The 13,051-nt window shown below is 37.3% G+C and overlaps 2 protein-coding genes across 2 annotated transcripts in view; both read left to right on the forward strand.

The window, feature by feature from the left end:
- The window catches only part of RBP1 (retinol binding protein 1), a 32,734-nt gene that overhangs the window by 1,244 nt on the left and 18,439 nt on the right, over positions 1-13,051 (forward strand). The gene's annotated exons all lie outside the window — the stretch shown is intronic.
- The window catches only part of RBP2 (retinol binding protein 2), a 30,851-nt gene continuing 26,918 nt past the window's right edge, over positions 9,119-13,051 (forward strand). The window contains exon 1 of the mRNA XM_062613226.1: positions 9,119-11,859. Coding sequence (XP_062469210.1) covers positions 11,657-11,859 — 203 coding nt within the window. The 5' untranslated portion in view covers positions 9,119-11,656. The remainder of the gene's footprint in view (positions 11,860-13,051) is intronic.

Here is a 13,051-nt window from a genome sequence, read left to right on the forward strand (position 1 = left end):
TCAGGCACTATTCCTCATGTGAAAGAATGGCCAAGTGCTTATAAATTGCTTATAAATCTTGTTCTTGTTGCTGTGCTTCTTCCTGGATATATTTATCAGAGCAGATGTGTTTATTAGTCTACTTACTGCTGTCAATAAGCAAACTTTGAAGACTGCCTTATGAACTCTTTTTGCTTGCCAGAGAGATGATGTTTTCTAACTTAAGTATGGTAAATACCAATTAACAGAGGAAAAACTTGAGAATCCCAGGTTTTTTTCTGTTAGTTTGAAAGTGTGACACCTGCGATATCCTACAGTGAAGAAACTGATAAGGAAAATAAAATTATCTCAGGAGAAGAAATTACCATATAGAGCAGAAATTACATAAAAGAGAATTCATAGATTTCCATTCTTAGAATGACAGTGCCATTTAGAACCGATTCTCTAACACTAGGATATGTGAATTTACTTTTGCTCGGGTGATGGCAGGAAAGGGAAAGATGGTGAAGATCAGGAAAAAAGAATGGCTAGCTAGTGAGTGCCTCAGCTATTCTTTCTGTATCCCTTGTACAGAGGGCAGAAGCATGATCGGGTGCAGAATACGAAAGGGAGAAGCAATGTGTATAGGAAAGTATCCCAATGTCATAATGCATTTCTGACTGCTGGAAGGCTCTTAATCAGGATAATGAGGTCAAGATCCATGGAACGGTTATGAGCACAAAGAAAGACATGGACACGGGTGACAAAACTACTATCGAAGAGAGCAATGATCAGAGCATCTGCTCAAGTGGTAAAAATGTCTGAAGTCCTCAGTGTTTGAGTCAGTGAAGTACTGGTTGTGTGTGCACAGAACTGTCTCCATCTAAGCATTATCTGTACATAAATACCATTAAACTCCATGTACAGGAGGACAAAGACATCCTCTACATGACAGAAAGAAGTGTTTGTGCTCTGAGGCTGTCTAGCATGTACATGCAATGAGTTGTTACAAAATGTGTCAGACAACCACTGTGATGAAAAATCGGATTCAGGAGACATGGGAGCGTGGCTGTGGCTTAGTCCTGCTTTGGAAATGCTGAATAGATGCAACACACAACTCTTATTCCTGACAAATACCCTAATATTTCTTTATTTGTAACAGGGAAATTCTCTACCCTATTTTGCTAAATTGAATGATTGGGAAGAGTTCAAAATGTTGAACCAGAAAGAAGAAATCAGTGAAAGATAATTCTAGTCACTACAACAGCTATTTGGTTAGGAGTGGAACTTTAGTTCACCCTGCTCCCAGGGATTGCTTAAGCATTTTGTTGGCTGTTTAGTACAAAATGCTTACCCAGTCTTGGAAGCAGAAGGTATCGGCGTCTTACTGCCTTTTCAAAAAAAATCCCAAACCCCAAGTGGAGTCACTAATCCTGAATGTTTAAGAACAACAGGCACCTGACTTAAGAATGACAGGCACATGACTCCACAAAAGCTTCCAGAAGTGCTCCACGTCCCTTTATGGCCTGCAGCAACAGATACCAGCTGTACAGTTAAGGTCACTAATCACTGGTCTTGATTTGCTTTGTAGCAGTATATCATACTTTATAGCTCAATTTTCTTTTTAAAGGTTTCTTTTCTACATAAGACCTCAGCTTTCTCAAAGGCAAAGGAGTACAAGAAGCTGTCTTTATTGAAGGCACTTCAGCCCAACTCTGACAACCATAATGTCGGGCAAAACTTGCAGTTGTTAAGCAGCAAAATAACTCCAACAGCCCAGAAAGAGTCTTTTGAGAGAAGGGTCATGAAGGTGATGTAAGAGATACCAGACCACTCCCTAAATGTCCTACAAAGAAAACTACCGTAAAAGCAAAGGTTGAATATCATTCCTGGTGTTTCCTTTTTTCATCTATAGCTTGTGAAACTGCATGCCATAAATGGCTTAATCATTAATAGTCAACCTGTGCAATGGGAGAGATTACGAATCAATTATCATTATTGATATTGTGGACTGGGCAGACCACTGGGCATGTTTTATCCAAGTAGCTCAGTGTATGAGAAGTACAAAGTAACATGGATAAGACAAATTACACATTAAACATTAATCTATATAGCAGAGCAATCATCAGGAGACTAGCAAAAATAAACCTAGAAGTAATTCATCCAAGAGGTATAGATCATTTTTTCTTTTAATGAAAAATATATCATCTTTCCAGAGTTAACATATCAGTAAAAATAATAGTGGGGTGAACAGGTTGCATCTTGTGTTTAATTCACTGAAATTGTCTTCACCTCTCAGTTGTAAAACGTCTTGGAGTCAGTCAGGGTAGAGTGTAACTGCAATTACTCCACATGAATACTGTCTCTGGTAACTGAAGACTTAAAATATTTTGCTGATACTTGCTTTAAAAGTAAGTTGAAGGTTTGACATTAGGAATTGGTACTTCTGTGATGGGGTAGGCCCCCTCCATGTTTTTTTTCATTTCTGTGGCTGGTCACACCTGAAGCCTGTCTAAACTCTCTGGAAGGTTGCGTTAATTGAGCTGGATAAACCTTAGCAGTTTCAGTTTGTGATTTTATTGACCTTTAATTTGCTTTCTTGTATGCACATGTCTTTAGGTGATGCTGTTTTCTTAAGGGTTATAGGTAACAATGGCTGTTGACATCAGTTCCTTTATGATTTTGTTTCTGTTGGGAAGTGAAAAATTTTTCCTTTGGAATCTTAAGAAACTCACAAGCCCTGCTAGTTTAGTTAAAGATGTACTTTCTCTGTTCTGTAAAACCAAAGATGAGGATGGTTGACGACACAGATGTATGGACACATGAGAGATCACTAATCACAGTGCAAGGAGGCAGCTGATAATGCGTTCCAAGCAATACTGAAGCTGTGTCTGGAGCAAGCTGCCCCACAACCTGCTCTATTACGAAATGCATTCACATAGCTCCATAACGTTGTCATGCTTCTCCTGGAGTCTTTCCCCAGATGTTTTACCTCTGAGATAAAAGTTAAATAAGAGTTTCTCTATCTCATTTCATGAATGCTGTGTTTCTGCAGGTTTATTCATATTTCATATTTAGGGTTGTTAAAACCTTGTCAGTTTGAGATACAAAGGTAAAATGAAACTTTTACATATACAGAAACATTCATTAGTCCTCACAAACATTTCAAGGTGCACATTAGATGTTGTAGAAAGACATTTAGAACATTAATACTGTATTATTTCTCATATAACGTGACGTTTGAATCAAATCTTGTGATAAAGTTTCTTTGATGATAAAGATAATTTGTTGAGTTTGTGGTTTTAATTGGTCACATGTAGCAGATGAATAGTGTACTAAGACATTTAAAGTTAAAATGCTAACTTGGGTATTGCCTAAACTGAGTATTTGATCCTGCTTTCTTCATCATCCAGTCTCTTCATGAAATTTCCTCAATTTTAAAGATAAATTCTATAATCCTTATTTGAGATTAATTTAGTGTTCTGGGTATTCCACTAAGTGTAAAGCCTTGTTTCCTGTGCATAAGCTTTACTGTGGAGAATATTTACTGTGCACAAAAGAGGGAAGACCTTCTTAAAAGAATTAATTTAAAACTGTCTCCAGAAGTAGGTCTTACTCATCACCAGATAATTTTGCCTCCTTTTTCAACATTGGCACTAAGCAGTGAAGCTGAGGAAACATCCACAATGTGAAGTATGTCGCAGTAAACAGAAGAACAGGGCAGGTTCTGACACCAAGCAGAGTTAGCTTTATGTACCTTCACAATGTATTTGCTTAGTATAACAGCCAAAAGTTGATTAAAAAGTTAACTAAAAAAACTTAAAGGCTGGAGTTCCGTGTTCCAGGTCTTTGCACCCAGTGAATCAAAGCAGACTGAGATGCAAAAATTACTTCCCTAAATTTTTTACTTCTCTAATCATTTTGCTGCTGAAGTCAGAGAAAGTTTTTGCATTACAGTTTTTTTCTGCTGTTTAAGCATTTGAATGAGACTGAATTGCTTTAGCTCACACTATCCAGAACGAAGCTGTCTTTTGAAAGAGACTAAGAGCAAGCAATCTGTTTAAAAACCCAAGGGAGATGCTATGTTCTAAATCACAGAACAGCAGGATGTCTTGGATAACTGAAAGAAGCATTAGTTGCATTAGAATTGAGTATTTGGCTAAGCAGGTGAAGGATGCTTTGATAATTTGGAGCCTTGTGCTCTTTGGCATGGTGATTTTCTTACATCGAAGCAGGAGAGGAAATGACAATGGTAAACAGCTACACCAGCGAGAAATTGAAACTGAAGGTGGGAAATTGTACCTATTAACCATTTAGTTAAGCAAACAGAACACAAGCAGAATATAACCATATAACATAGGTTATCACATGGGTGCCATTATTGGAACTAATATAATTTTTAGTCATAGTTAGGATTTGGTGGGGTGAGGAGGCGAGTTTTGGAGTTGTAGAATTCACTCATCACATCTGTCGTGCATCTTACCGTATGAAATATCTTCCTGAATATATGGGCATTTAATGATTAAACCACATAAGGACTGTTCACAGGCATCAGGCCAATCCTTCTGTTACTTGTGACAGGTGGCAAGGTGTTTGAAACTGATCATGGCTCTGTTTTAAATAACAAACATTCCTAATGTGAAAACCATTCCTCTCTAGTTTGTATTCAGGAGCAATGCAATGAAGTTTAGTTGTTCTCAACATAGTTTGATTTCTACTGCTGCCAGGTCAGAATAAAGCCCTGTTACAAAATCGCATGGCTTATGGAGTTTATTAACTATTTAAGCAGGGTTCCTCTGTTCCACAAATGGAATTCACAGCTGTGAAGTTAGTCTAGAGTAGGTATTGGAATGAAGACTTTGCTGCCAGAAAAACAACAAACAACCTTCCAATACTTGGGTTTTTAGTAGGGATCCCTCCCAGGGTGAGAAGACTCAAAATATTTTGCTCCTGTCTAGTAAGATGCGAGATCAACAATATGTCTTTACTTGATCCTTCTGACTCAGTTGTTTTGTTTCCTAACCTCTTCAAATGCTGTCCTTTTCTTTTTGGCTTGTATTTTCTCATACGCTTTGTTGGAACAAGGACTGTTGTAGAATTACTGTTGCTGGGAGGTGGGTTTATGGTATTGACTGTGTGTACATACTAGTCTCCTCTCAAATCCAGTGCCCTCCCTTTGCAGTACTGTAGATTCCCCAGCTCCTCATTGGAATAATCTCTGACTTTTGAGGGGTTTTACTTCAAAGGAGGTAGTCTTCATGTCGTTTTCTGTTGATACTTCTGACCTCTTACAAACTGTTGTCCACAAGTGAGGAAGAGCAGTCCTCCAGTCAGCCCTTCTGGGGCTCTGGTGAACAGAGATACCTACTTGGAGCTGTCTCAGGCTCTGTAATACTCCAGTTCATTCAGCCTCTGTGCCTCAGTAAAGAACTGTTTCCTTTTTTCTGCCTTGCTTCACACTGCATGCTCTTTTGGCCTTACTGTTTATTACCTGTAAGCGATATGATCAGCACATTTGTGTGGTGATATCAGGTGAGATCTCTTCAATCTTTTGCCATATAATTTAAGATGTCATTAAATTCACATTTTACAGTGCTGGATTCATGTCTAAAACCCGAGAGTGATCACAAGCTTTGAGCTAGTTATTCACAAAACCTCTGCTAACATGTTGAAGTCTTGTAGGTTAGGTGATTTGGGATGGGCTATTCACAAAACCTCTGCTAACATGTTGAAGTCTTGTAGGTTAGGTGATTTGGGATGGGCTTTTCAGCTCTCTCTGAATCCTAAAAAGCTCTGAGAATTATGAATGCAGAAAGTGCGATCAGAAAGGATCAGCTGAAAGCCTGACAACCAGATTTAGCAAATCCAGTTTTGAATGACAAACCATTAGTATTATGTACGATTGCATCTTGCTAAAATTACATGGGAGATAATTATATAAATTAATTTTAAAAGGGAGTGTCTTAGAATCAATTCTGATCCTTGCACAGATCAGATGTGCTGTTTTGTACTTCTTCCCTGGCATAGGATATACACAAGTCTTCCTATTTTTGTATTATTTGTATACAATTTTGTTTCATTAAAAGAAAAAGAATCCACCATTCCTAATAAATAAAACATTATGCACTGTCCAAAACATTGATTCTACTTCTCCTACCACATTTTGTCACCTGCATAGCCTTCAGTTTTGGCAAATATCCATTCCTGGAACATGTCTTTAGTTATTGCTTGTCTTCGTTGCTGTTTTGAACAAGGATTCAAAGTAAGGAATTGAAACATTTCGAGTCTGATCCTATCTGACAGAAGCTTACCCTTGGATCTTAAATTTGTCAATCCAGTCCTAAGTCTCTTTGCTAGCAGTGGAGGTGCTGACAATCACAGAAGTGAAATACTGCTTCTAGAAATGCTTCAGCTTTTGACTACTGTGAACTTCAGTAGTTTTCTCAACTGGGTGCAGAATGCCCGGATTATAACCAGCTTGTCTTTCCGTAACAATTTGAGCAAGTTTGTAATGGCATGAACATACTTCAGAGTCCTCTAACTATAGATACCTACTATGAGACATCACATCTACCAGCCCCACAAGGTGAAAGATTAGTTGTACTGTACACTCAACTGTCTTCTGTGAATTAACTTTGGGAGTCCTGGTGTTGCATGGCTAAAAACAGGAGTGGTGAAATGGGAGGTTAGATTTCTAAGTGCTTCCACGGGAGTGAACTGAAGTTAGTTAAGGGAAAGAAAGGTCGATATAGATTGTATCATTCAACCTAGCTAAAGGATGGTTAAGTGTGTAAACTTTTTTCTAGCAATATATATAGATAAAATCCAGGAACACTACCACTATATTTTCTGTTGGCTTTGTTGTTGTTTTCTCAGTAGTTTATCTGTCTGTCACCAACATGCCAGATGGAGATTTGATGACATAAAAGAAGTTACAGGATGGAGAGATGACAAACCCTGAACATGGTTGTATCCCTACTGTTAGCAATGCACATAGGTCATAGGTTGGGACTACAACATTACAGAATGCCCCTTCCTAGTTACATTTGATTTTGCCTGTAATATCAACATCAGTTTATTCCATTAGGACTTCATTTGATGAAAATTTCCCCTGCAGACTGCTTAGCTTAAAGAGGTTTTTTAAATGACTTTGATACTTGGTACAGATGAAACTGCTGTATCTTGAGAAGCTATTAAATACCTTGTTGGATAAGTTGCCATAATTGACCAAAAATTTTAGGTCAAAAATTTCTTTGGTGTTTTTTGTAAATACAATACAGGGTACAGCTCAAGCTGGATTTGACTGTGTCACCTGACTTAAACAGTTCCTTTCTATTGTTTAATCCTTCTTAAATTGTAAGTACAGTTGTAAAATGACCGGTCATGCTCATAAGCAGAGAATTACTGGATTGACATGGAGCACGGAGTGCGTCATTGCTTGTTTAGAACATTGCAGTCATTTTCTGCAGCACCATATAGAGAACACACTCTGAAGGGAAGTAGAAGAGCAGAGCTGATAGTGGTATATGATATATTTCTCCTACAGATGGGAAATCAATAACATATTTTTGATGAAGGTTGGTAGCTGCAATTCATGTTTGTAAATGCAATGTATCAAATCTATGTAGCATTAACAAAAAATCTTTGTGGGCTACTTAAAAAATGTTATTTTATTTCATTCACCTGTAAAATACATTATGTATCTTCAACTGCATGCTAGGGATAGCCAGCATGGGAATGAGAAATATTGCTTAGAGCCAGCATCAAATGTTTTTCAACTTAGACATCACTGGGAAATGCAAAGTTCTCTGATAAAATAGGTTGATGATTCTTTCAGTAAATCATAAAAGTCAGCATCTCTGGCTGGGGGTCAGTCTGACTTGCTGCTAGAAGCTGAAAGTAATACCTGTTGTAATTCTGCAGGACTTTATTGCTGTTACTGCTGCCTAGAGAAAGTGCAGATACATAGTCAGTAGATTTGGTCTGGTTTTACTTAATAGTTCATTTAATAAATCTGCCTTGTCTCAGTACTGAAAACAGTAACGAGAATACTTGATCATTTCTTCGAGCTCTAATTTTCAGGAAGGTGGTGTTGCTATGCACATATATTTGAATCTTCATAACACAAAGATTAAATCACTAACAGAAGTACGTAAATGGCAAAGTAATAAAGGGAAAATATCTAAATACACAAAAAAAAACCTGTAAGACTACAGAAATATCATGTAGCTGAAGAAAATGTGAACATTTTTGGTGTTATTAGGCTTCGAGAACTTCTCCCAGAGGAGCTCCATTCTCTATTATTAAACAGCAAGAATAAAGGGTATATAATCCAAAAGATGTGCAATAATAGTAGTTACAGTTTTTGACAAAAGTTAAATTGAAGCAAGACTCAGTCTTTTCTCTCCATTAAGTTTTCTTGTGCTCCTTCAGTATTTTTAATCATACTATTAACTGATGACATTAATCACTCTTTTCTTTTGAAATTTCATACAGAATTATATGCATTTGACCCAAGAAGTATTTGTATGATTACGTAGTAAGTGAGCAAAACTTTAACTTGCTTATGACAAACTAGATTATATACTACTTAATTGAAAGGAATAAATGAAGTCTTCCATTTATCCTACAAGTAGTACAAGGTAGGAGCTTTCAGTTTTAGAGAAAAACTGCATTTTCATCTCTTTGGTTCTGTGGCCATCAGGAAACTGCAGCTTTCCAATGTCTTCAGAGTTTATCTACTTCTCCTCCTCTTGTTTGTGGAGGAAGATGAAGAATAGGAACTGTGTGCCTGGGATGCTGTGGACACCAAACTCTGGCAAAGATTTTTCAGTTGTCCCAGATAGAGGACAGTAGCTCAGGCTCTGTAATCAAGCAAACCTTAAGTAATGCTATTATTAAAATGGTGGCAAACAAGGTTAACTATAAAAGCCTACTTTTCTAAGAAAAGCTACTTTACATAGAAAGCATTTCTTTATCTTGATAATATGTGTGTGGTGGGAGAGGAAAACAACAGCAGCTAAAGGTTCATACAGAGATGCCTTACTGGTCAAATGAGTGCTTGACTCTTAATTATACAACAGCAATATCCTGATCTGATCTTTAAAAATGAATCATTGCTCTTACATACCACAAAAGAGATTGTATTTAGTAATACAATTATTTTTAAAATATTATCGTTGTTACTGTTATTGTAATGTTCTGACCCAAATATTTGGAAATGTTCTAAGGCAAGTATTTGCTGTTGGTAAAGGGTGGACTATTAGAAGCAGCCAGTGTATAACAGCCACAGTAACTCCAACCCAAACTAATGCTCAATGTGTGTCTCAATAGAGATATTTAGAATGGAAGAGCTTACTTCAATCTGAGTTAAAAGAGAAGTTTCCTTCTTCTGTATTAGTTGTGTCTTTTATCGTCTGAGACATTACAGTTTGACCTAAAGAAAGGAAGATAAAAACACTGATTAATCTTCCTGTCATCAAGTGGTTGTTCCTGCTAACAAAGAAGAGGACATTGTGTTCTCCTGCAATATATTCTCTCCTTTATAACCTTCATAGGAAACCAGCCATATACAAAAATCAGAAACTGTATGATTTACTCATATCCCTTCAGTGTTTATATTTCTCAAAGGGAAGACAGAGGATGGTAACTGAGAATATTGGATGATAGAACACCTTGGTTAACGGTCTTTGGGATTGCACTCTTTGTGGTTATCACCAAATTGCCAAAAGCAGTATGTAATCTTGACTGGAAAAACAAGTGTGTTGTTTTCTGAGATGAAACAATTTCCAGCACCCTGGAGGCTGAAAAAGTTAACATCTCATTGCAATGATACAAATATTTCTCAATTGCCCCAAGTGTACTAAGCTAGTGAGCATTTATTAAGACTAATAACTTCCTCAACTGACTTAGAACATTAATAGTACTAATAAAGTTGGATCTTACTTTATTACAGTATATTGCCTTTGAATTCATATACAAACCCACTAAATTTAACTATTAAGCTAGTTTAGTGGTTAAACTATTCTGAACTAATACTCAATGGATAAAAATAAGTGCTGTTACTAAACGAAATTGTAAATACAAATGCATCGTTCCCAGTATTCCTCACATCTACAAGTCATCAGTAGAAATAATGTTCATTTTCTGATATATTAATTTTTTAGAATCATCAGAATTTCTTTGATAGGTTAACTTGCAAATTAAACAGGTTTCACTTTGACTAGTATTACTTTTTATCTTGTATCTCCAACTGGATGTCTACAGATTCAAATCAGACATAGAAGAGGGCTTAAACTATGATGACCACATTAACTACATACGTTAAATAGCTTTATCCAAATGTTCCTTCCTGCATAAGCATTTTATACATTATAAGAATATGGCTTTTAAAAATGTTACCTACTACTTGGTTTAAATATGTCATTTTACAAGAGCGAACAGAAGAATTTGTGAATGCATTTTCCAAATTGTAGAGATTTTTAGCAAGGACGCAAGAGTTTGTTTTTCAGAGACCCCAAATGGTGCAAACAGACTATATAGGATCAATAACAATGCCTTGCCTATGATTATCTGTGCTGGAACTCTTTTTAGTAATTAATTTTCCATGCCTGTTTAGCCTAAAGCTTCTCAGGGGAGGAGACTGCTAGCTGTACCCATGTAAAGATAGTGGCTATCATGGTTATCATTTAAGAATTAATAGTTTGTGACATGCAGAAATGAAATAAATAGGGCTGCATAGTTCTTCAGTGTTGAACTGGGTTTAGTTCCCAGAATGACAAAGGTAGGCTGACTTCTTAGAAACTATACAGGATGGATCCATTAAGTTTTCCTTTATTGATAGATCAGAATTTATTTTCTCTCCACATTTGACCGCTCATACAGGCAGTGGCTGAAGGCTTTTACAGGGTAGACACTAAATCCATATTTAGTCCTCAGCTTCACTTCCAAAAAGCTGGTTTAAAAGCCATGTGGTAATATTGATGTTAAACTGTCCTCATGTTGCTGCTATTCCCTTTCCCTGTTTAAATATTTTACTGAGTATTGCTTCTCTTTATCTTCGGGAGAGGTGGAAGGCAAAGTGTCAGTAAAGACTGTAAGATGCACCCTCATACATTTAAGTAGTTTTCTGAATCAGAATCTACTGAACAACTCAGGACAGCACCAATATTCACAGCAGTGCTGCATCAAACCCTGCAACACTGAACTCTTACTCTGTCAGTCCTGGCTCAAGTAGCTCTCCTGCTACTCTTACACAAAGCAGGGTGCTGGCAAGTTACCCATTTGCTGATGCTTCCAAACTGTTCTGCTCGATGACAGAAAGCAGATTAAGATATGGGGAAAGAACAGCACAGGGTTCAAAAAGCCTTGGTCATCCATAGCTGCCAGGAGGTGGTACTCTTTCAAGTAGAGCAGCTGGGGAATCTGTCTTACAGTGGAAAAACCAAACAATCTCAAGTTTTCAGCTCCTTTTGCAGATACAGTGTTAGGCTGCACCTCCTTTCTGCTGCTCTTAACTCTCAGAAGGAAGGGAAGAGTGCAATTAGTTTTACCATATTTTTCTTGCCTTTAAACAGCTTTATCTCATCCTTCCAGGTTTTTGACAGGCAGTTGGGCAGCAGCTTTCTCTTTAAGCTCATTTCTTTTGTATGTATCCTAAGTGTTACAACACTCTACAATTATTCTTCTTATGAGATAAATGTTAATCATTTATTACATTAGAGAGAAGTTCTGCTTTAAGGAAGGTAATCATAATACCAGAGAACACTGTAGTAACGCTGAACATGTCTATTTTGTTAGACCACTGTGTCTTGGGATGGAGATAAACTTCTTTGTGTACAGAATGGAGAAAAAGAAGGTCGTGGTTGGACCCAGTGGATTGAAGGAGATGAAATGCACCTGGTAAGATCATACAACAGGTTTTAAATGCCACTATTAAAATAGATGTAATGCAGGTTGTGTGCTATGTTATCTTGGCTTACACTGACATAATTGTGTATTGGTTTGGCATTTGACTTGTTTCTTAAGCAACAATTTAATTTGGAGCCATTACGGTTTTATGTCCTGTACGAAGACTGCATGATTTCAAAGCAGTACTCTCTGTTAACTGCCTGTCAAGACAAACCAGTTTGAAATGTTTATTCTGAAGAAGACATTTAACAGCATGTCCTTCATACAGTCTGTGAATTATGCAGTATGGGAGCTGATGAAATTGTGCATCCAACAATAAGCCATAAAGTGAAAATACACCATTGTTCCTCTACAATAATTACAGGCCAGATCACATTAGTGCCTAGAGACCTAAAACAGCAATTAAGTTTTTGAAATGTCATCTTCTTTTAGATCATAATTTCTATGTATCTAAGTTAATAGGACCTGAAATAAGATTCCTATTCTTTTCTCGCATAGCTGTTTATAGGTCATCACTGTGGGTAAAAGGCAGTCTTCCTGCTGACATAATAAAATGCAACTTTTATTTCTGTCCACTGTTCAGTATTATCAGCATTCAGCAGTCTAAATTGATGTTCTGTAAATGTTCAAATTGGCAACAGAGTTATGAAATCTTTGCGAAGTACCCCAGACCTGTTACTACTAAATACAATTTTTAGGTAGTACTGGAAACCCCAGAAACCAGTTTGGGAAAGGAATGTATATGACAGATCTTGCCATCTAAACTACATACTTTATATAATGCAGGTAGGGAGGGGTAAGTGGTGTAGGGACCACCATTGCAGCTGAGGTCATGGGCTCACGGAAAGTAGGGGGAGTCTCCTTATGAAAAGGAGACTCCAGAATTACCTGTGTACACATATTCCCTCTGTCTCTACACAAACACAGTACAGTATTGCCATACTGCCTCCCAGCCTCGTAACAGTTGGTGCCATGACACCATGGTGCCTTTCAGATTCTCTGCTGGCAAACAGCTTGCCGTTAGCCATACAGTGTCCAGCCTAGTAGTTTAACTTAGACCTTGCTGCAATCATACACGTGTGCACTCATCTGCACATATATGAAGCAACAGCACGAGTTGCTATTGGATTTATCTGTATTGGCATCCTGGTTTGTCACTTGCCAGCTCCATGGTCATTATCTC

Source organism: Pezoporus occidentalis, unplaced genomic scaffold (assembly GCF_034315485.1).
Source record: "Pezoporus occidentalis ecotype Australia unplaced genomic scaffold, CSIRO_AGI_Poc_V1 ctg164, whole genome shotgun sequence".
In the NCBI taxonomy this organism is placed as follows: Eukaryota; Metazoa; Chordata; class Aves; order Psittaciformes; family Psittacidae; genus Pezoporus; species Pezoporus occidentalis.